The 25,338-nt window shown below is 41.5% G+C and overlaps 1 protein-coding gene across 2 annotated transcripts in view; it reads left to right on the top strand.

The window, feature by feature from the left end:
- Positions 1 to 20,844, top strand: part of LOC109307593 (serine/threonine-protein kinase TNNI3K) — a 207,412-nt gene extending 186,568 nt beyond the window's left edge. For both annotated transcript variants that reach the window (XM_019531624.1, XM_019531625.1), the window contains 2 exons: positions 17,672 to 17,751; positions 19,588 to 20,844. In XM_019531624.1, the coding sequence (XP_019387169.1) occupies positions 17,672 to 17,751; positions 19,588 to 19,664 (157 nt within the window). In that variant the 3' untranslated portion in view covers positions 19,665 to 20,844. The remainder of the gene's footprint in view (positions 1 to 17,671; positions 17,752 to 19,587) is intronic.
- The last annotated feature ends 4,494 nt before the right edge of the window (positions 20,845 to 25,338 follow it).

The following is a 25,338-nucleotide window of genomic DNA, read 5'->3' on the forward strand; positions in this document are numbered from 1 at the left end:
TAAAGGGTTAAAATACTAGCCTGGAATAAAAGAGCAAATAAAATACAGTTCGCTGTCGATGAATGCCTCAGATGGAGAGAGAATGTGCCCCACCTGCACACTCCTGTGCACACATTTTTAATATGGAAGGATGCTGAGGCCTTCCATATTAAAAATATAGATCAAAGCAGAAATACTCATCTGGTGAAATAAAACATCTGATGTAAAATGCATTGCTGTTGCCAGATGCCATTCAAAAGGGAAGCAGAGATAGGGGTGAGGGTCAGGAGAAAGAGAGACAGGCCCTGAGTTAGCTCTTCTACTAAAAAGGACCAGATTTTGCAGCTGAGTGTAATAGATTTGCATGAAAAGAATGAGAGAATGACATATTTAGGTTACTGTGTAGACACCCAGAAAGAGAGAGAGTGAAGCCGCTACTGCAACAGTTCCTCTTCTCATGTAATTTAATGTTCTCAGTATGACATCTGAGCTCGTTAGCTCCCTGAAATGGGTTCCTCTGTAACCCAAAGGGTTACTTAAATGGGCTTTTTTCCCCCTCAAATTCTCTGTAATACAAATTTTAAAAATCCAGCTCTATTAATAGAACCTAGAAAGATTCACCCAGAGGCAAAGTGAAAAATAAAATGAGAACGGTTTCTGCAGTTTCAGTAATTTTTCAATTATACAACATACTGAGATGATTAATGACTTGACTTTCTAATGACAATAGTTTCTTAGGGTATTAATTTTTGAGAAAGTGTAAATTTGCCAAGTGAGCAGGGCACTGTGGTTTTGGCACATTCAGTTGGAATATTTCTGCACCTCTTCTACTTTTATCGGTTCTGACCACTTCCTATCCTCTGAAAAAGTGTTCAGCATGCAACTCTGGATTGCAGAAAAGACAATTCATCTAATGAAATCTCTCTGTACCGTACATGGAGTTAAACAGGCATGACACTGAAGTTATTTGCTTGTTTCTTGCCTTGTAACTTTAGTGTTTGTGTTTAGTGAGTCTCTCCCCTACATGGCAACCGTTACTATGTGTGAAGTAATAAGAGGCGGGTCACGGTGTCCTCATAATGAACTGGGTGCAATAGCAATGCATTCTAATTGCCTGTCTAATGAGACCGCTTAACATATCAACCATCACAGTTTAGAAGCTTTAATTGTAGATTTTCTACTTCTTTGCACTTTTAGCACCTCCAATATAGTCCAAGGGTAAATTTGCAAAAGAAAACCCTTACTTGCTCCAAGCAGCTTCCAGACACAAAGCAGTTGACATAAGCTGAAATGATTGTGTGCCTCATTTTCTTTATTGTTTGTATTGTGAGGCTAACATGCTGGTAGACTTGGTTAGAAACTGTGCTGTAAATGCATTCAAAATCACACTGTAGTCCACCTCTGATGGTAAAAGGTATCTCTGTAGATTATGATGTAGCCCAGGATGTTGTAAAAGAATTCCTTATTAATTGTGGATAAGGGAACCATACCAGAAACCTGCCACCAACAGCTTGGAATGAAATGGGTAGCTGGCACCATTCAATGTCTTGCTTGATTACTGCTCTTGAAATGGTTTCTATAAGAGCAGTTCAATCTGCAACACAGGCTGGAACCTAGCAGGGGATGCAATATGTGCCAGAGTAACTTCCTCCCACAAAGAACTTAGCACATGTTGGCTGCAGCAAGACTTCATATCTCTCCCCCAGTGCTCCTTATAATTTATGCTGAATTTACAGCACAGCAGAGCCGAAAAGGCCTAAACAGAAGGCCCAAAAGGCTTAATGTGCTTGGTGATGAACATGCCCATTTCTACATATCCTCATTCCAAATACCTCCTACTGTAAGCCCTCCATTCTGCCAAGGGGTTGCACAGTCAGAGCCCTGTGTCTACATGGAGCTGCCTAGTAGTAACACGTGACTAATACAAAAATGTCTCTGTAAAAGTGCTGGTGGAGCTCTGCACTGTTACAGATGTCTTTCAAGGATTGGGGCCTAAAAAAAGCAACCGTGCCACCTGCATACCTTAGATTTCTTTTCACATCCAGAGCAGTTTTCAAGGACTACACAGGACCCACAGGATGAGTTGTTCTGCTTGTAATATCTCAGCACAGATTTGGAAAGAAAACATGATCTCTCCAGAAAGCACTGTGCAAACCCAAAAACATTTTAACTGATTTCCTCTAGCAAGAAGACTCCCTGATAGTGTTAATCATCGGTTCCCTCCAGGATAAGGAACAGATGCTTTATCACCCATATATTTTCTGTCTGTCTCACACTCCCAGACTTTTTCCAAGCTGTCCACCTGGGTTAAGGACCAGCACTGAGTCTTTTGTTAGACAGTTACTGTCTTACAAAAAAGAGGTTGAGGGGGTGGGAGAGAGAAAAGTCAAGCTTAGCATTCTTCTCCCTAAACCCTCTCAGGAAAAGGCCTTACATTTGTTATCAAGAGAGAGGTCTTCTTTTCAAGCGTTTCCTCTGCTTTCTTCAAGCTGCCTTTTTTTTGGTCTGAACAGATTTGCCATTAGAAGAGACTGCTAAGCCGTTTGTTACAGATGTTCTGGGTTATTTTTGTTAGACTCTTTTATCCAGCTGACAGCAAAGTGCCTGAATGAACAGGACTTGGAGTTCGAGATTTGCTTTTGGAGCCTTCTGGTAATTTAGGGTCATGGTGCAGTCTACTGCAGCCATTCACGTGGCTGCTGTTTGTAGCATAGTTCTCCCAACCACAGATGACTTGCCAGCTGCCATTCTGTTTTTCTAAACCTTTTAAAAATCATAAGATTTTCAGGATTGCTTGAAGGTGCATTGCAGTACAGCCAAGTCAGGCATTTCCCTGTGTGAGGAAATCCTCAGATGACCAGAGCCACCATAATGGTTCCTGCGTCACTCTTATTCCTGCCCCCAGCCTTGATCCCTGAGGAAGGGAAAGGGGTTAGTAGCCTTGTATGAATCACAGTTTGGGAAGGCTAGAAGATCTGGTCCCATATCATTAGACTAATGTTTCAGTATTAAGTCAATGTGTTTTACAGGATTCATATAGCATATGGTTTTCTCTGACACCTGCTAGATCTGCAAATTGGTCACACGCAGGCTCTCCGTGTACTGCATTCCTTGCAGATGCATGTGTGCCTTTCTTTCTATTTTTTTTTTTTTACTATCAATTTTGGCATCTGCTGTGCTTGTCAAAGATAGCCCAAATTACTATAATCTTCCACCCAAAGGCAGGGTGGTGGTGGTGTTAATTAAAATGTAATATCAATATTTACCTATTATACAAAAGCAAGCACAGAAGACAGCCAGGTGAGAGAGAGGGTGGGAGTGTGGCCATTTTATAGGATCAGTGGTTCATGGAGAGGTTGGTGATGTCTTCGTTTCCTGGAAGACATGAAGTGAGTTTTATATGCATCAGGTAGGAGCCTATTCCAGGCATAAAGGTTGGCATAAAAAGAGGAACAGAGAGGGAAAATGGGTAAAAGGGGCAAATATTCAACTGAGCAGGAAAGCGGGGCACAGAGCAATAAGCAGAGTATAGAGCAGGCAGACAAAAAGCATGGGTGAAACAGTAGTGTTGTGAGTATATTAGTTTGCTCCTTTGTTGGGCATTTTCTGTCTCATTCCTGTGGTGGATGCTGGCCTCTGGCTTCCTCCAGTCATGATAAAGGCCACTCCATACCTCAGCAAGCCATGGCACTATTAAAAGGCTGCATCTGTCAGTCCCCAGAGCAAAGTATTTTGTTTCTCTAGCACACACATCTTAGAGCAGCTAGGAAAGCAAGGGCCCCAAGACCCTTCCTAAACCTCAAGACAAGAATAATATTTGCATTCAGACTGGAAATGCAGACAAGCTCTAAGCAAACCCAAACCAGGCAGCCTGTATCCTGCCACTGGCTCTGGTGTTAAACATTTCACATTCCTGTCACTTGGACAAGTGATTGAGTCGCCCTTTCTGTTTCATGGCGTCATGTTTCATAGGTTGAAAAGCTAGATTGATGAGCTTTGCCGGAGAAAAATATTTGAAGAGTAAGTGAAGCTGATGACACGTTACTTTACAGTTTAGTGGAATTCAGCAAATCTAATTCTATTATCCTGTCAAAGTTTCACAAAGAGAAGACCCAAAAGCACATTTTTAGAGAATCCTTAATAGAAGCCAGAAGCCATGAATACATCTGCTAAGTTCAGATATGTCTGGTAGTGACAGACCTTTGTTTTGTTATATGCCATGAGATAAATAATATCCCCAATGACTAATTAAGTTTAAATAAAGTTCTGTTGAGTAATGTCTCTTCTGCTTGCACTCTGAAAAGCGTCAGAGTCCTGGAACCATGGCTAATATTTTCAATCCAAAGACTTCTCAAGGTTTATGTAAGCATATTCACTGAAGGCAGACCGAATGAAAAAAAGCTGCTGCTTAAAGCACAGAACTCAAATGTAGTTTTTATGGTGCATTTAAAGCCAACAGCCCTTGTTTATTCTCCCAACTGAGTAGCGGATGTGGTCTGATAGAGGTAGGCTCACTGTCATGGCCAAAACAGTTCAAAACCAGTTTGGTAAATTCTGTATGTTTGCAGAATGTGCCTACGCTCAGCTGCAGTGCTTGAAAATAGGAGAGGGAATGATAATTTGCTGGGTTGTCACCCTGGCTGGCTTATATAATATACACATATGCACCAGTGCAGGGAGACCATTTACAGTCCATTTTTTGTTTTTCCCAGAGTGATATCTGGGTAGGTGAAATTTCACCAAATCTGTAACAGGAATTTACATCTTGTTTTGCACTGAAACAGTTTGTCAGTCTCATTTTATTTTACTATAAATAGGGCTTCTCTCTGCCTGGGCACAATGTAGGCTGTATATGGCCTCCTTCCCACATAAGTGACAGGAAGAAGACACAAATCAACTATTACAGTGTACTCTACTTATATACCTGCTATGTATAGGTGTATAAGTACATAATTCACTTGAATATATAACTTTTTGCCAGTGCCATTTTGTTGTCTATTGTAAAAACATGTTATCTCTGTATTTGTTAAACCACCAAAATATACAGCATCTTTCAGCCCTACCCTCTATGTTGTAATTTAATTATACTCCATTTTATTACAGACTAAGGATAATGGTCTACTTTCTAACTAATTGTACTCATTTTAACTATGCCAGAATCAGAGAAGCAGTTTCAGGACTCCTAACAATCAAGACTCATAGTAGAGATGAGATCTTTTATTAGACCAACAAGATTTTTGCAAAAAAAAAAAAATCTTTAATTGCAAACTTTTAGGCACAAACACCCTTCATCAGGCATTTAAAAAAAGATTGTAAAAGTTCTCCTGGGTAGAAACCTGAGACACTGCCCCTGCCTTTTTTTCAAGGTAATTTGCACCATCACAGAACCTCACATAGAGGTAAGGGACTCCATACAGCTATGAACTGACTGCTCAGAGGAGTTTTCCATCTATTGACTCCTCTAAAATCCTATGAAATGTGAACTTTCATTTCTATCCGGGAGAACTTTTACAATCTTTTCCGCAATGCCTGATGAAGGGTGTTTGTGCCTGAAAGCTTGCAATTAAAGAATTTTTGTTGCAAAAATCTTGTTGGTCTAATAAAAGATATCATCTCTACTACGAGTCTTGATTGCTTGTTCCTCCGGACTAATATGGATACAACCTGGATATATACAAGCTAAGAGCTGGCATATGCTATGGGGTCCATTGAGTTTAAGAAGTGTAAGAGCCGTTGCTCTAGCATAGTCTGGAGAGATTTTACTTACTTATTTAATTAATATGATGCCTTTCCCAACAAAACCTTGGGGTAATGTACACTCCCCTCTGCTGGAGCTATTTCACTTTGTATAAATAAAGATTCTTTGGAGCACAGTCCCAGACTTTCCTTTCCCACCTCCCAGATGAGGACTCTTAGCCACTAGGCTATTCTGTAAAATGGGCAACATTTTACAGCAAGCCAAAGTCACTTTTCCAGCTACCTTTTGAGCAAGGCCTGATCTGGTAGGCATGCCTCGAGAGTGCCTGTGGATTGGGCCATGCAGGTGAGACAGAGGGCAGAATCCTGCTGGGGCCCAAGCAGCCTCAGGGCTTGGGCGGTTCTGCTTTTCCTTGTGAGCAGAAACTTAGGCCTCACTGGAAACAATCAGCTGCTGATCAGGAAAGCTGAGGATCAGAGGAAGATTTCAGCTGAAATTTACACCAGTTTTAACCGTTCTGCTTTTTTCATTCCCTAGTGTTGCATACATCAGTGACAGATAAAGTTGCTCAGGCAACTTTTCCTCCCCATTCCCAACTGTCTTTTTCTCCCCATTCCTTCCACACAGGGGTCCTTTCGCTGTGCTGTTTGTCATGTACCTAAAAGAGTGCTGCCAGGTAAGCTTTAGAAGAACAGTAAGAAACTACCCACAAACACTAGGCAGGAGACTCGAGAGCTTTGAGGTGTTTGTGCACCAGCAGGGATGCTACTTTGCTGCAGCTCTGCTCCAAAGGTGTCCTCCTGCACTTGCTCAGAGGAAGACTCCAAAAGAGACAGACATTTCAAACACAAATAAATAAAAGAAGCGTGTTCCTATGGGAACCTTTGGCATATTAGATTACCTGTTCCCCAGCTAGGGTTTCCTTTCTGTTTAGCATCTCATAGAGAATCTTTGGCTTACAGGTACGCTCCCAGAGCTGTGCAGCAAAGCAAGAATTTTTTTTCCTTGGCTTACTGAAGACCATCCTGGAGATTTGCCTCCTAGTATGGATCCATTTATAAAGCAACCTTGCAGCCTAAACAGCAGAGTAACTACCCTTTCTGCTTCTCAAGCAAATAGTTTAAAACATTTTTGTAAAATCTTTTGTATGCCTGCCCTCGTGTAGCTACATATGCCCAAATTCTATCATGATGAAGATAAAGGAAAAATAATCAGGTGACAATAGTCCTTGCCCATTGTTTAACATCCTGTGCTACATGTGAGTGAATAATTGATCAAAGGTAATTTAAGACCTTCTAGTTTGTGTGTTTTAACAAACAGTCCTGCAGGGAATTAACAATCTGTCCTCTATTTTATTGGGGGTGGTATTAAATATTCTTCAAGTTGAGGGAATATTTGCTGGAACAGAGCTTGCTGTGTTCCAGCAAGCTCTCTCCATGAATGTTTTACTTCCGTTGTTGATGGGGGTATTTCCCAGCAGGGATCTTCTAAACAAGAAGCAGCAAAGCTTCTACACAATTTCTAAGTCTGCAGAGTAGAAGAGCTAGAGATACTATGAACTGTGAGCTAATTACATCAGGTATAGTTGCGTTTGGTCTATTTTTGTATGTACAAATCAGAAAGGTTTACATATTCTAGCCATTTGTTTCTGTAACAAGACAATTCTTTTGGAAGTACATTTTTTTTGTTAGTTGTGATTTATTTTGCATGTAAATTGGAATACTAGTTATATGAAGCACTACATATAATGGTATATAAACAGAGTATATCTGGGACAGGGGCTTGCCCTGAGGAATTTGAGTTTAGCTTTTGTCCATTACCTATGAACAAAGTTCTACTAATGTGTTCATAATCCAGAATCATTTGATGGATGTTTTCTGTGAACCTGTCAACTTATGGATTCCCCAAATACTATTCACCTTAAGTGAACCCTTTTCCAAAGCCCTAGAAATCAGTGGAAGGACTCCAATTTATCTTTGCATCAGGCCACTGTAGTTTCACTGTAATAATAGCTATTCATAATAAAATCTTTACTGTCTGTGATTAGACTTAATGGTCAGTCTCGTTGCTATTGTGTCTGCTTTCTGGCTAGAGAATTTGTAAGCCCTGTAAAGTTTGGAGATTTCACAGTGATTGTCACCATTTCCCCGTTATCACAATGTCCCATAGCGTGTAGTAGAAAACAGCTGTCCCTAACACAGTTTTATTTTAAAACACACCTATAGAAATTCTATCCTTGCTAGAGCATTCTATAGAATGTTTTAAGTAACCTATGGAAATGATATTAATCAATTAAATTCTGTGGTATTTAGCACAGGTTCTGTAGAATCATATATTTTCATAGTTATACAATTCTGTGCGAGTTTTCCAAAGACTTATGTAATTGGCCATGCAAGCATTTCTTTCCATTTCCATGCATTTTCTCTTTCTATGCAAACAAATGTTCGCAAGTACATAGACCATAAGAAAGTGATCAGAAGCACCATGCAGATATTTGCATTTTTTATTCAAAGGTATATTTATGAATATAATTTTGCAGCATGCATCAGTCCTAAGAACCTATTACGAGTATCATTTTGAAAGACTGACAAAAACTAGTTACTCAGAGGAAGTGGTCTATTCTTGTTAGGCAGTTGTCTAATAAAAGTAATTTCTTGTACAATTTTTAGTGAAGAGTAAATACACAGGGATACAATTGCTGTGTTGTCGTATGTGTGTCCACAGTACACAGAACACCCACGGATAAAGCAAGTAAGATAAAGAACCTGCTTTCATAAAGCATGTTAATGCATGCCCACAGGTACGGTATTCTTTCATTCCAAACCAAGCCATTGTTTCTAAGTCTATAGCCTCTATAGAACAGTACAAACACTAATGATCAGTGTTTTACACGTTGAAAGGATTTGCTAGTTTTAAATCTTTACATCCTTCCCAGACTGTCTCAGTAATAGAGCAACATAAGACTCCTTCAAAGAATTAGCAGGACCCAGCATGGAAACTTAGGTAAACAAAGATGACCTTTGATGTCTCTGCTTTCAGAAGAAAAAGCTGGGATGCCATAATACGAGCTCAAACCAGTCCACTGCTTAGCAATGGACTTGTGCTTTACAGAGTCAGTACATTTCCCTGGGCCATAGCTTTAGAGTAGGTTGGAATTTTCAAAGGGGCCACAGGCAGCTAGGTGAATTTTAAAATTAATTAGGTACCTACCTCCTTTATGCTCCTTAAAAACTGTTGGTCCCGCCACTTTTAGTTGTGTAAACTGCAAGCCACTCATCCATTGTGTAGATCACACACACAAAAAACAAAGAAATGGAGGAAGAGATTCCTCCCATCTTCTAGCACATTTGTCTAGAAGTTATGGAGTGGGAGACCAAGGTTATATAGCTCTTTCCTCCCAAGAGGGTTTGAACCATTATCTCCCATTTCACAGCAAGGTCCTCTAACCACCAGGCCATGAGTTTGATAGAGCACAGCATGGCAAAAGTTATTTCCATCCATCCAGTCAACAGCGATTGGAAAGCCAAGGAGTGATATGCAGGCCTAGGAAAAGGGTTATACAGATGGACTGTGCCTTGGTGCAGCAGACAGTGACTGAGGATAAAAAACTTCTAGATCTATCACCTGCCATTTAGGGTGTTTTTACATTTTTATTCAATAGTCAGTGGATAAAATAGCTACCCAGCAGGGGGGAAAGCTGATGTCCCATTGGAAACAGGAACCAGAACCCAAGACGGCCTTCTGTGCTGCCTATCTCACTGATACGCACACTCCCTGCGCTGCTCTCCGCCTGACTCGATATATATTCCCCTTTCAGTTGCCCTGCTGACCAGCCTCAACAGAAGAGACACTTTTTGCATTTTCTGGCCAATGGCATGGCAGAGCACTTGAGAATTGGCCAAATAAAAGATGTGTGTTCAAGGTGCATCTAGGTAAGGAAGGTCTTAGAGTGTGGGTCTACTTTGCAAGTGCACCTTCCTCAGAAAGTAACTTGTCATGTTTTTTCCCCCGTTATGAACATTTAAGTAGGGTTGCGCAAAATTCTGGTGGGTGTTTTGTTTCAAAGCTGTTTTAACGCATTTTCAGATCAAAACAGAAAAAAACAAAATGAAACAAAAGGCTTCAAAACTAAAAGAGGGCACTCAAAACTTGCTTACAACTAAACAGAAACTAAGGAGAGGGAAGTGGAAGAGGAGGGAAGGACTGCTGTAATATTGACAGTTAGCTCCTGGTTTCATTCCCCAGCTCTTCCCATGGAAAGCAGGCCCCTGACCTTTGCGCAGTGTTTCAGCAGGCTGCTGCTGCAGGCGCTGGCCCCAGCCTGCAGCAGCAGCCTGATGAAACCTGGCACACAGATCTGGGGGCCCACATGCCCCAGGAAGAGCTGGGGGAATGATCAGAGAACTGGGGAACTGAACCAGGAGTCAGGGAATTGTACCAGGGGCTGGGGAACCAGCCTGGGGGCTCATAAATCAGCTTGGGAGCTGGGGAATCAACCCAGGAGCTGAAGGAATGTTTCCTGATCTTTCCCTCAGCTCTTTCTGAGGGGCCCAGGCCCCCAGATGATGAAGGATTACAGCAGGCTGCCACTGCCAGTTGGGAATGGTGGTGACTCTGGGTTATTTCCCCAGGCAGCAGCAGCAGCCTGCTGAAACCCTGCACATAGTTCTGGGGGCTGTGCCCACTGGGAAGAGCTGGGGGAATGATCAGAGAGCAGGGGAATCAAACCAAGAGCTACAGCTGGCAGCTGGACCCGCCCTAGCTCCTAGACAGTGTGCAGTGCCCTGCCAAGCCATGCTGCACTCATGCCATAGGGCAGGTGCCAGGTGGAGGGGGCAATCCCCACTGACCTTTGCTGCCCCATACTATGCAGGGAGGCTCTGCCATGAGCCCTCAGAGGCCCCAGTCACCGCTGCCAGAGCTATTGAGTGCAAGGCTTTTTTTTTTTTTAAAGCTCTGCACTCACTGGCTGCAGCGCACACAGATGACAGCATGCTGCTGCTGCTGGCTGGGGCCAGTGCCAGTGCCAGTGCCAGTGCCAGCACCCAAGTCTGCTTGGTGCAGCCCACACCAAGCTCTGGGAAGAACCCAGTGCTGGTGCTGCGCCAAGCAGTGCTGTCATCCTGCACACAAATCCGGAGGCCTGATCCCCTCGGGAGGGCTATGGGGCTATGCTGACTCCTCTCAGGGGGTGCAGCTCCTGGATCTGCACATGGGATGATCCTCAGCAAGGGATACCATCCCTGAAATTTTCAGGCAAGAAATGACAATATTATAGGCATTTTTGTGATTGCCCATTATAGCCTATGAGGGAAATATCAAAATGCATCAAAACAGCATCGAAAGAATGAAACAGTTTCAACTAAATGAAACGGAACTGTCAGTGCTTTGAAACACCAAAACAAAACACTGTCCTTTCGAAATGGTGAAATGGAAGTTAAGATGAAATGGTGCTATTTTGCACAGCCCTGCATTTCAGGGGGGGGCTTGATGACAGAGTACATGCACTCACCCAGGTAGAATGAGAATGTAACATTGGGTCCTTCTAAGCATGTTCAGAAGGCCTTAGTGAATTGCCACACACAAGTAAAATTTCCTAAACCTGTCAAAAAGGCACTTGGATTTGTACCACAGTGCCACGCAGTTAGGTTACACAGTAAACTTGCCATACGCAGCATAGAAGTGCCCTCAAGCTTGCCATGTAGCTGCAGGCAGGCTGCCTTCTCATCCAAGAGTGAATCCATGTTGGCAAGATGCTTCAAGCAGGCTAATTAACCCTGCTGCTTGCCCATGCCAGCTAGCCCATCTGCATGCTAATAAATCCACCTTATTGCCTCATGAATATAGCTAACAGTTTCCAGTTTAGGAGACAGTCCCTGAAGAGCAGTATGCTTGAGGGTGCAAGTGTTACAAAAATGTTTACTATGAGGATGTGGCCTCATATGCCAAAATGAGCTGGGCTTGGTCTACAAATTAGTTTTGTACACATAGAATACGTTTACGATTTTATAGTTATATTGGTATTGTATCTAATGCTAATACCAAATATTGTATTACTACTTAGTATTTTAATATTTGTTACTCTAAAGAGGCCTTATACCAACCAATTAAATTATTCCTTATCCAGATGAGCATAAGTTATACTTATTGGCACAAGTAAACCAGCGTAGCTTCATTCCCATGAAGGGCTGTTATATTGTTTTAAGTATGTCACTAGTTTAAGCTATGTAACTTTTCCATGCAGGCAAGACCATAGGTACCTCTGAAACTGTAATTCACTGACTTTAACATTGAATGGTCTCTAAGTATTTATTACATTTGGAGAGTAATGCTTCTAAATTGCCGTGCCTTGTGAGCAGGCCATTCAAATGATACCACATATCATCAGACTGAGGCTGCTGTATAAATTGTCAAATCTGTGCATGTGTAAGTATAGTTCAGAGGCATTATTTGTAGTACAAAAACCGTTGGGATTGATTTAGATTCCTCTGAAATACTGTGTTTTGCAGTTCACCTTGATGCTAATTAGGTATTATTGCCTATGTGTTATTTGGGATCTATATTTAGGGTATTGTGGAGCTGGAGCAATGACAAAGAGACAGTATTGTTCTGCAAATAGTCAGGATGAATACATGAATTGAGGTTAGTGGATAAATAAGTAAATCTTTCTGTTCAATTGAGAAATAGCAATATTGGGGTTTTGTCTTTACCGTGTTACAGAAAAATGCAATTTAGCTGCTTGAAACATGGCTAATATAAGGCATGGCTTGGGAACAGAATCAATTTCTTTAAAAAAAAATTTCAATGCCGAGTACTCCATGGCTTTTTAAGGGTTGTCACTGGAGGCGACCTGAACCAGAATCCCAGTTCTGAATACCTCTGAACTTTGGGGAAGTTCAGATCTGTATCTGTGCTTATTGGCTGACTGAAACAAAATCATCCAGCTCTGGGAGAGCCCAGACATGGTCTGGGATTATCTCTAATTAAAGCACAGTGGTTAGTCTCAGAAACAAAGTTAAAAGCCAGCTGAATTTAACCATCTCAGATTTGCAATGGGAAATGGTATCAGTGAGAACCAATCAAAAGAACTCCATTTGTGTCCAGACTTCTAAAGAGACAAAGAGTTGCCTAGCATTGAGGGACCAAGAGTCATGTATCCTGTTAGTTCTACCACTCACCTACTGTGCAACCTTTAACAAATCCCTGAGGGCTACCTCCTCAAAGGGATTAAATATAATTTATTTCACTATGCTTCATCTGATTGGAGAACAGCAACTGCAGTTAACTATATTAAAGGGGAAAAAATGATCAGGGCAGCTGCGTGCCTATTGCTCTGCCTTCAACAGTAGGCAAAAGCTTTAAAACAGATTTTGAAAGAAAGAATAATGGAAGACAAGAAAGTAAAAAGAACATGGGCTAATTATAGTCTAGGCGTACTAAAGGGAAATTCTAGCGGACCACTCAATAGCAGACCACCACATAGACAAAGGAAACAAAGTAGATATCATTTATCTGGATTTTAGCAAAGTATTTGATATGGTGTGACATGAGAAATTATTAGTTACATTAGAGAAGATGGAGATTTGTAAAAGAACTGTAAAGGACTGGCTAATGAGGATGTGGCAACAGGTAGTGTTGCAAGAGAAACTATCAGCCTACAGGTGGATAGCCAAGTTCCTCAAGGACCAATCTCAATTGATATTTTCTTTAGTAACCATGGCACAGAAAGGGAGAGTTGCTGATGACACAAAGGTAGAAGGCACTGTCAACACAAAATAAAGAGTAGGATTGGGAGTTCAGAGTGAAAGACCTGGATGATCTTAGGGACTGGAATAAAAGAAGAAATGGGCTGAAATTCAGTAAGACAAAGTGCAAGGTCATGCCTTTGCAGAACAACATTAAAACACTTGAGTTATAAACCGGGAATCCCTAATTTGGCAGGAACAGAGGAGAATGACCACTTGGATCCACTAGGTGATCACAGGCGATTCTGAACCACCAATATGGCCCTTGTTACATGTTACTCTGTGAATTGCTCAAATGTTAATAGGCGTTGGTGCTAGCTTGAGTTCAGAGCAGTCACATGTTCAGACCGGGAGGGGCCTGGAGGACTGAAAGGTAAGAATTCCACCCTCCCTGCCACACCCATTCAGGACTTCCTCCATGCCCACCAGGGATCCCAAGCTCCCCCCTCCACTCCTGGGGCTCCCTTCCTGCCCCTCAGGGTTCCCTCTCTACACTTTGCTCCTCCTCCCCACTTCCCAAGAGAACAGACAGGGAAGGGTTGACCTGCACTGCCTGCCTGACCGCTGCCATTGCTGATCCCAAGCTGCTGCTCTTCTCTGGGCTGAGCCTGGCTCGGAGAGTAGCTGTGGTTGTGGCAGCCAAGCAGGAAGGCTAACCCTTCCCTGCCTACTCCCCCAAGAAAGAGCAGTGTGGGCAGCCACAAGTAAGTGGGGCAGGGGAGTGCGGGGGGTCAATGAATGGGGATCTGGGCTTCAGGGGAGGGTGGGGGCAGTGGGCCTGACCTGAGCCAGCCGGAAAAGGGAGGGTGTGAAGGTGTGTTTACACTAATGTGTATCTGTGTCTGGGAGTGGCCACACCTTAGTGTAACATAACCTGGGTAAAATGGAAACCTAGGATGGAAAGGTGTAAATTTAATCCAGCTAACAAGTGCTTAGAACTAGTCTCAGGTGTTAATGTGTGGGCAATCCAGGGGTTTAGAGCTCCAGGAACCACCTGAGATTAATGTGTAACATGGCCCTATGATGCATCTGTAAAAAGGCAAATGTGATCTTGGAGTGTGTTGTAGGGTGACAGCTGCAAAAGGAAATGGTATCAGCAAGAGCCAGTCAAAACCAACTAAACCAAGCAAACAAACAACAACAAACATTTTTTGTCCAGACTTCTAGAGAGATAAAGGGTTGCCAATATTTGGTACGGGGACCAAGAGTCCTGTGTCCTGGTTTCTGTTCTTAATTCTTCTACTCACAAGCTGTGTAAATTTAAATAAGACTTAACATGTCTTGTACAATAAGTTATATAAGATACTGATAAACTTCATCTGGAATATTATGTACAGTTCTGACCACGCATGTTCAATAAAGATGGAGTCAAACTGGCTCAGGTGCAGAGTAAGGCTACTAGGATGGTTGAGGGCTGGCAAGCCTTTCATATTAGAGGAGATTAGAAGAGCTTCGTTTGTCTTGTCTACCAAAATGGAGGCTAAGGGAGAATATAACTGATGTTTAAATTTACTGGATAAGTATTCACCCTAGGAGGAAAAGAACTATTCAAGCTAAGAGACAGTGTTTGCAAGAAGATAACATATATAAATTGGCTGTGAATAAATATAGGCCAGAAGTTAGAGCAGCAATGTGCTGGAACCGCTTTTCAGCTGGAGCATGAGGGGAAAATCAAACTACTTGTAAGACTGAACATAATCAGCTTATAAAAGGGAAAAATTAAGGTGTTGGGGAACTGAATTTCATGACATCCCTTCCTGTGCAATATTGCTGTGACTTGGTCATTGCAGTGCCTAACTCTTCAATGCCTTTCCCCCCACATTGTATTTCATATTCCCAAGTTCAGCATCCAGGCTCCTCACACCGTACATGGGAAGAGTCAAGTACTGAAGGATAGAATCCCTAGAAAATGCATAGAGATCTACCAAAGCCATCCAGTAGAAAATGCAAAAACGAGGCCAAGGCTGAGGGGCTCACCCCCTCCAAAAGTAATTACATGCTTAAGATGCATCTTTTTTGCATGAATACCAAGTGAAGGACATACTTGACATCTACACACCTTGTGGCGTGGTATTTAGGGCATTCAGCTGGGAGATGGATGTTTTCAAACCCACACAGAAGACTCTCATCCAGGTCTCTTGAATGCCAGCAAGTGAGCTAGCCACCAGGTATTGGGTATTCTGGGCAATTTCTAATCTCTTCAGCTGAAGCTGTTCCATTTTACATAAAAAATAAAATGATCATCAGAGCAGGGACTTGAACCATATTCTTCTACCTCCCAGGTGAATAGCTTCACTGCTAAACTATAGAGTCAATCTCTTACCACCCAGAGAGCATTTACTTATATGAAATGAAAGAGCCTTCAGTACAAGAGACTATCTTACCCAGGAGCCTGAGTATTCTCCTGAGATGAGAAAGACCCAAGTTTGTCACTGCTCTAAAACAGCTAGAGTGGGGAGTTGAAGACAGATCTTTCACTGCCCAGGTAGTTACCTCAAACGCTGGACTAGTGGATATTACGTGACACACAAAACCAGCCATAAAAGTCCTCTGCCATCTTTGATGGATGCCTAGTGTATTGAGTCCTGCAGGTAAGATAGATGGGGGAATGAAGTCTCACAAAGTCTGGGTAGCTGGACATGGAATAGGCCTCAGAGCAGCTCAGCAGTCTAACACAATTTGCAAGCAGAAACTTCATTGCCTAGGGCAGTTAAGCTTAGAAATGTGACACTTAATGCTTAAGTGCTCCAGACCCTAGGGGAATTCATTAGGGGCCTGGACTTCTTATGCAGTGCTTAGGGAGCTTAAGGAACATATTTAAGATTAAGCACCAGCCAAGTGGGAGTTTTAAGAATTTTATTGGTTGCTATGTGTTGGACCTAGTTGCTCAAATTGGTAGTTGGCACGTAAACCCCATAGTGGATGCTGCCCTTTTAACCTTTCTGTTCACCCATCTATAAAATGTATATAATAATGATAGCTATGAGCCACATCACAGCAGAATTATGTTGATCAATATTTATAAGGCACTTTGAGATTGAAGAGTCTGCATAATGCAACAGTTTAATAACGCCTTTCAGGATAACAATTAGGCTATTGTTTTAAACTGTGGCAAAAGAATCTCGAAAACATTTTTCTCCAAAGCAACAAATAAATGAGCTACTCCCAAAACATGTTTTTGTCTCCCGTCCCAACCTTTTTTAAATTGACTGAATGCCAAACTAGAATTATCAAGTACCATTATACAAACAGAAAAAAAATTGCTAGGGAAAGAACATGTTTTTATTAGTCCTTGTCCTTTTGAAGGTGGAAAGTAAATTTGCTCATGTAATTAAGTTTGTAACAGGAAAGTATATTTTAAAAGTGAAAAAGGATTGCATTACATTTAACTTTGGTACAATGGAACTTTAATACAGAATGAACAATAAAATATGACCAACAGTTAACCAGTCTTGAAAGATACCTACCTATTGCAATAATAAAAATATACAGCTTGTGACATCCTTACCTGCCATTACTTAGTGACTGGATTCAAAGAAATCACCAAGGAAGCTTCATTGTGGCAAATAATTTCAACTGTTTCTTCAAGCTGCAACTTTGCCTATGGGTATGCCTTGAGGTGCTGTGCCACTGCAGCCACTATACTTTCCCTTATTCTTTTTTTTTAATTTTTTTGTGTCTCCGTAGAAGTAAATGGGCCATGGGATAAAATAGCACTGCTGCTTTTTGTTTGCTGGGCATGCCCGGTTTCTGTTTCCCTATCACCTGAGAAGAGCTTGTTAAGGACAGGCTTTATTTGATAGCTCCTGTGAATAGAGGATAAATAAACCTGCTGGCAAGGTGGTGCTGTTGGTCAGTAACACTGGTGGCAGTTCAGGGATGTTCTTTGTTGGAGAAACTAATTTGCAGAAACCTGATAGCATAGCTGCATAAAATATTGATGTTATAACGATACTGGATTGATGCCTAGAATGCCAACTAAAATCACAATTTACAACAGTTTTGAAGCCAAAATGATATAGTTGAAAATGTGTTACTTTGGGTAGGTTATATGTGCAGTTTTGATTCATTATCCCGATTTATAGCTTTTCATTCCAGTAGCTCTATTGTGAATGCCAGGAGCAGGCCATCAAGTTGGTGTATTTCATGCTATAATATTTCTCTTCAGAGTTGATTAATAGAAAGGCTCTAATATTCTGCAGATGTAATTTTTCAAGTCATATGTAACTGAAATGTATCAATTTTGCAGTGCTGGACAACACCCCTCTCAAGGCCTGTCACGGGATGACATGAGAAGGAATTTCCAGTACCCACCAATTGACAAAAATGGTGAGTCAAAGAAGAATTCTTACTTCTGCAATGCCTGAGCTTAATGTGATTTTTTTTCCCTTCCAGTTGTGGCACGTGCCTTCAAACTTATCTGGCATGAAACAGCAACAATTCTCATCCCAAGCAGCAAATTATAAACTAGCAGATAGCTGTTCACAATAAGACACTGAGGCCATGCTAGCCTTTCTTGGCGCACATAAAAGCTGTGCAAGTACCATCACCTCAGCATTATTGCTCCTTCCCCTAATCGAATGCACAGTAAAGCGTCACTGTCTACATGTTCATGGAATTTACTGTGTAGTAAATTAAGCTAATACAATGTTTGCTAATGCCAAGAAATACAAGGTATTAGATTCATGATGCATTAACTACTGTGCAGTAGAACACATGTAGACACTGACCAGGAGCAATTTGCTCCCGTTCAGCCCAGGCAGCAGGGAGTCCACTGCTGCCTGGTTAAGCCCCAGAATGAGAGGGTTGGGAGCTTTGCTGGCTGCAGGGGCAGCTGTTAAGTCACCAAGTAGGGACTGGGTTGGGACCCAATCTCCGCATGGCTGGGAGAGCTGTCCCAGCAGCTGAGACTGCTGTGTTCCAGCCATGTGCAAATTGGGTCAGGACCCAATCCCCACCAGGCTGGAAGAGTCATCCCCCCTTGGCAGGGATGCTGCCTGCTAGCTGGGGACAGCTGCCTGCCAGCTGAAAGGGGATGGCTCTCCTGGCCACGTGGTGCTCACGACCCTCTTGATCCCCACATGACTGGCTGGCAGTGTCCCCACCAAGTGGGGAAGGACCGGCTACCATGCTCCCTGCCAGCCCTAGGGTTGGCACCTGGGCCAGCCTGGAGCTCCCCCTGGCTGCTGCAGGGAGGCAGAGCAAAGCAGAGCCGGACTGGGCTGCTCCTATCAAGTGCAGTTTGCTCCTGATAGGGGCACACGTGTAGACATGTATCTCATTTGCTGTGAAGAAAATTCAGGCACATTAATTACAAATGTAGATGTCCCCACCAGGGACTAGAATCCATAGGTGCATTTAAATATATAAAACCATAGACACAAGGGAATGAACCCAGTGGCCTGAGAGGCCTCTTCTAGTTATGTCCCATGTTTCTTCTTGTCTGTTGTGTGGCAGCACAAGGTATGCAATTATAGTTAGAGTTGCTAATTTATAATGGTGTTGAGATGAAAATTTGTTTTATCATTGTCAAAAAAATACTGTGTTAACTAACATTTTTTTCCTGTTACCTGACATCGTAATGCTACTATTTAATGGTTCAGTGTCAGGAAATTTGAAATGACTACAATGAATTTGGGAACGTTACAGCAGTAAAATAAGAACAGTAATAGCTATTGAGTACAGTGGTATAGTGCACTGATTTTTTAAAAATATTCTTGCACCTTTCATTGAAAATGTGATACTGGCAATCGCAGTTACTCTGATCTTGATAATCCCCAGGAATTAAAGCAAAGAATTATGCATAATAGGCTGCTTATTTTGGATCTTACCGACATTTTTTAAATTACAGAAGGTCTGAATCCTGCACTGCATCATTAAACTTCTTATCACTAAAAAGATATCACTGACATTTCCTTGCACCTGATTATTGTGAATGATCAGGTCTGTACATTTCAAATTTTATATTTACATTTTTCCTCCAGAGATGAAATTGAGTTGGGTTCCAGGCAGCAAAAAAGACATCAGCATGGGCTAGGTTTGTTTATCTTGAAAGGACATTTGCATTATCTCTTCGACATGGTCACTGGCTGTAAATGGAAAAAAGTGTTGCTTTGTTGAGAGGCACTCGTGAATAATTCCTGAACTTCTCTCTGCCTTATGCAGGTTACGTGTCTGATCCCATGAGTACTATGCGATTTCATTCCTGCAGTCATAGTGGCAGCTTTGAAGAAAGCAGCTGACAGAGTAAACCATCTACCTGAAGAGAGATTCCCCATAAACAACAATTGACAGCAACAATTCTTACCATGTCAGCACCACTCCCACTCATCATATGTTACACCAGAGATCCCTAAGCTGGAGTGTTTATTTACTGATGATGAACGTTTCTATCTTAAATTGTGCTGTAACCTTTCTTTCCTGCTGGCATGCTTGCAGTTTCATGATGGAACACACCTCTTTCCTCGATAAAAGCAAATGTCCGCAAAGAATGGTGTTCCTTAAACCGGAACGTTAATCATCTGAAAAGAGGTTAACGTAAAAAAATAATAATAACGATAATTTGAAGTTACAGAATTGTAAGGCAAGGGGCTTAGCCTGAGACTGCAGCAAAGCTTGTTGAATTGTCAAGCCCTTCCCAACCAGTACATGCAAAGTAACAACAAACCCAACAAATGACAGCGAATGAACATCTTGTCATTTCCTGAACCAATTCAGGGTACAACACAACTGTTGTTCTGATTGCTCTGTTGTTCTAATTCCTAGCTTTGAAGCACTGGCTAGGTTTCTTTTTGGAGCCTGTATGTAGGAATTTCCACTTCTCCGGTCTCCCGATCCCTAAATCAAACTACTGTAGCGGGCTAGTTCCTTGTTCTTGCAGGTCTGCTCAACGCCCCCGGTCCCTGAATGCTTTTACCTACATTATCCGAGATGCTTAGTTGACCATACTAATAGGCTTTTCAACATTTTTCTCTTCATTTCTGTTCTTCATTGCAGGTTGCATCCCCCTTCCCTACACAAATTACATAGAAATACTCTCTAGTTTACTAATCTTACATTCAAAGAAAAACAGAAACCAACTTTAAGATAGAAAGTAAGAAAGCAAGTCCCAAATCATGTAAGTTTAATGTTGCCAGATGGAATTGTTGTGTCACAAATATAATAACCTAAAAGCAGTACAACAGGTTACATTTTTTCCTCTGCAAAAGCAAAACTACTGGATGGTGCCATCTAGTGACTAAAAAATGCGCATCATTGTATTAGGCTTCCAGATTTTTCACAGAAACTATTTCCATCATTAAATTCTGTGACAGAAACTTTAATTACTGGAAATCAAAAAGAAGGGGGGAAAAAAGCTTAAGCTATCGTTCTGGAACCTAAAGCAAAGTTAATTATGCTATTAATTATTCTGTATTTTTTTGGGGAGTAGCAAAACGTATTAGAGCTAGATGCTGTTGTAATATTATTTCCTAACTGCTTTTCAGCTGCCAGCTAGGCTAAGAAGAAACCTTGTACTCAAGACTTGTATGCGTTTGCATCTGAGAATACTACTCAGTATGCCGATTTCTCCTGGCTATTATTCTTGACTGAGCTCGCTGAGTAGATGCTGTAGTGTGCAATAGCATTTGAACTACAAAAATGTAATATATTTTATGGACTCAAGTCTACCATGATGTTAATTTCAGGATCCTGTAGCAATAAAAAAGGGGGAAGGTTTCAGTTGGATAGGTTTGCAGGTGCCACACTGTTTTATTTCAGTCATCGGAGGTATTCTGCAGGAAAACAAAAGTGGCAGAGCGCCGCTCCCTTGCTGTCAACCCGAAGGCAGCACCTGGGCAGCCTCTCTGGTTTTCAAAAGGCTGCACTTCCATTTACAGAAACAAACCACTTAAGCAAATGTAAATGTTATGATTAATGGGTCATCTTCCGAGTCGGCTTGCCAGGAACAAAACCTGTCCTAATAACATTTCCCTCCGCACAGAGCAGAAAGAAAGCTTCCCTCCCAGAACACCAGCCCTACAACCAACCCACAGGGCCTCCCACTCCAAGCGTCTGGTCCTCCCATCCCGCACACCCCATCCAGCAAGTCCTGGCAGCAGCTTTTTGCTCAGAACTTCCCATTGTAAGGCGAGATGGCATTATTTGAGTAGTAATTCCTGTGGTCCCATGAAGGATCACACTAAGGCAAAATGAGGTTTAGGTTCATGAGTGAGACCATGTCGTTGGTTCCTACTGAAAAGAATAAATGTTTTTATGTTGATTTCCAGAAGCAAGCTCTACAAAACCCCACTCTCACTGTTTAATGCTTTTTGAAGGCATTTTTTTCTAAGCAAAAATCAAAATCATTCTTTTAAATCATTAAGTAGCCTCCAGAGCCTTCTGATGTCAGCCAGCATGCATCACATCTGCTGTGTCTCAGCTGAGTCAGAGCCAGTGCTTTTGAAAGTAGATTGCTATCTTAGTCTGGCACTAGGAAAACCAGAAGATGGGGGGAAGATGGGAAAGGAAAGGGGAATGCTGTCAGTGCCATATGACCATTGCTGCCCAAATGGTCGTCAAGCTAAACCAGAGCAGTGGCAGCATAAAACACTGTACAACCACCCCCTCCACCCCCCGTGTGCGACTCAGAAAGTGAATGTTTGCTCTGGACTGTCCAATAAAGGAAATAATGAACTAAGTGAGGACCCACCCACCTCCATCTCTTCGGCCTTAGCGATGAGTCAATGCCGTTGTGTGGGCAGTGCTGTATAAGATTACTAATCAAAAGAGCACCAAGTCTTCAGTCTTGTCTATTGCGAGAAAGCGATCGTTAATAATCATTGCTAAAGGTTCTGAAATCAGTTACTAGCTTTGTTATTGTACAAAGGCTTGTTGACACCAGAACTCTTCCCACTGTTGCTGCAGACCTAGTGCGGCTTTGTTTGGAGCAGTTTGAGAGAGCACTATGCACGTGCTTTCCACAAGATCCTATGGCAGTACAAAAAAGGGGTGAGAGTGACTGGCAATACCAGTGCAAAAAATTGTTTAGGCATATGCAAGGCACATTGTGATCCGTTAGGTATCTTTTGTGAGAGGAGTTGGAAGTAGAAATCACTACCCAAATCCAGAGTGGGGCCATGTGGTATGTGGCACCGCAGACACGTCTACAGTGCCATGTACCGTATGTTCAATTGTTCTCCATGCTGCAAAGGGGTGCGGGGCAGGGAGTTGATCTCCATGGGTCAAAAAAATGTGCAGAGAAATAAAAGTGGGATGGCACACACAGAGGCAGTGTGCGCCGCCCAAAACCGAGCCTGACCAGCCAAAGCTGCACTCTGGCTGCCGGCCAAGCTCTGCGTGGCCCTGGGAGGCCTCCAGGAGCACAGGTAATGCTGCTGGCCCCAGCATCCCCTACCCCACCCGCAGTAACCTGCCACGTACCAAAGCGTGTGTGGCACAGGTGTTCCCTGGAGACAACTAGCAGTGGCACTAGGTATGCTAGTTGAGCCTGAGGAACCAAATATCCACGTGTGGATGCAGCCATTTACTACATCCAGTTCCTGCAAGCTGCAAACAGTTTTAAATAGGGTTGACAAGCCAATCAACTGACCAGTCAAATACAGTCCCTTGACAGGTCAGTTGACTACATATTATTTGACCTGTCAAAGATTATAGCAACTTTACCAAAAACTACATTATTTTTGTAGTTTACTTGACAGTAATATTATTTTTATTGTTTTTTGACACATTTCTTAATGGAAATTTTTCGCTTCTCTGTTTATTATTTGGACCTATTGGCAATTTTTTACAATTTTTGACCAATATTTGACTGGTCAACTGACACCCCTTCCCCCACCATCCATTTCTAGACTGTCCATTTCTGTGTATGACACTAAACAAAAATCAAATGGGATAAATTTCATCATTTATTTTCATCAGGCCATCGAAACAACAAGGAAAAACCAAAAATCCAGTTCCAGGACAATTATTCAGGACAGCATTCAATGGGGTATTCATATGCATATACAACTATTTTAATAGGGCCACGGTTGGCTAAAGTCCTTGCCAGGTGCTACAGCTGATCCACTTTACTTTTATTTAGTTAGCCCAGGTAAAAGGGATCAAAGAAGATTCCTTGTTCTTTGGGTCATGAATAATACAAAGCAAATGAACAAAAACAACCCCAAATGCCACCACCTTATTCTTTTCAGCCTAAGCTTTGCAATTTTTCCCCCGTGCTCATCCTTTCTAAGGCCCTCTCTCTGGACAGAAATACAATCTCAGCCCAAGTGCTATACTACAAGCCAAGACTCCACTTTGACTGTCACTCTTTCCATTTCCTGGAATGAGCTACTTTTGCTTTTGTGAAAAAGTAGCAGCATTTCATAAAGTGAATACAAAGAGAAAAAAAATTATTCTTTTGGGGACACTGACTAATGAAAGACCAATGTTTGATTATACAGTACAAGTAATGAGGATCATTTTAGGAATGAGCTAAACCTAGGAATAAGGGCAGAAGAGAGATTGGTTGCAGTCCTTTGAGAAGTCAGAAAGATGTTTTGAGTATCATTAATCGATGGGATAAGACAGTAAATGAATCTGTGGTTACAACTGAAATTCAGCTCCTTTGTTCATTAGTTTCCCTTTAGATGTGAAAGTTTTCACAACCATCACTATAATACCGTATTTTTCCTAGTTTAAGGAAACGCTTGGTGGCCATCCATTAATATAGCAGCTCCATTTGAAAGCAGGAAATAAATCCAGTTTAGAAACAGAAAGCACATATCAAGGAGAGTGGACTTTGATTATTTTTAATAGCCCCGAATGACTGTTAATATGTGTCCTATTGTACTACATTTGTTACCACTTTTCCAGAATGTGTCATTTGTAGACACTTGCCAGTGTCAGAAAATAGTGTCAAAATTTCTTAAATCAAAGCTTGTAATAGTTTGAAATGCAAAGCATTAGACAAGTCCTACCAGTTAAATCCTTGCAAAGCAAACAATTTTTACCAGTAATTAAAATAACTAGCTACGTGAAGAAAACAATGTCTGTCTTAATTGGTCTCCAAAGAAAAACGTTAGGCCTTAGGGGGAAAACATGTTTCATAGAAGTGATCAGTTATTAATACAAATGGAAATTCTGCAAAATGTAAATTACCAATGAGAACAAGCTCCAAAATTATTTGCTGAGACTAATTTAGTATGTTGATTTCCCAGGGAGAGCCAAGGAATCCAGTGCAATGAAATATTTATAAAGGATGAGACCCCACTAAGATGAACTATCTTGTTTTTAAGAATATGTAGCTGCAGTAATATTCCAGATTATTATTTGTGTAACAATCAACTACTTAATAGAAGATCTACATTAAAAACAAAAAAGTGACCTACCATACAAGAACTTATCACAAAGTGCAAGCCAGAACTACTCTTTTTACTGTAAGCCCTGTACATAGTCCAAATAAAGGTCCAAATAAGAGTCATGGCTTACAACATGCTGCTTGGGCTGAGATTTTATTTTTGCCCTGGCATGAGATGTAGCTTGACTGACGAAAAAAGTGGTCCTTAAAGAAAGTGAGTAAGGGGGAAGATTTAAAAAAAATACTGAAAAGAGGTGAAGAGGTTTGTTTTTTTCCCACTGAATGATTCATAGCTTAAAGAACCATCAATTTTTTTTACTGATTTCAGACAACTCGGTTTCTGTTACCTGAAAAGGTAGTAGTGCAGAAACATAGCAAAATTGAGATAACCATATTATGCTCATATTTCTCAAATCATAGGCTTCTTGTACTCTGCAGCAGCTAGATTTCAGACAAGTTTTCATATAGAAAGTGTAATTTACAGCTTTTTTAAAACACTATTGAATTGCATTTATTTAATCTATTGAATGTCCAATTTTGACTTTCAACTAGGTAAGCTAATAATAAATAATATGAGA

Source organism: Crocodylus porosus, unplaced genomic scaffold (genome assembly GCF_001723895.1).
Source record: "Crocodylus porosus isolate Cpor-Errol unplaced genomic scaffold, CroPor_comp1, whole genome shotgun sequence".
In the NCBI taxonomy this organism is placed as follows: Eukaryota; Metazoa; Chordata; order Crocodylia; family Crocodylidae; genus Crocodylus; species Crocodylus porosus.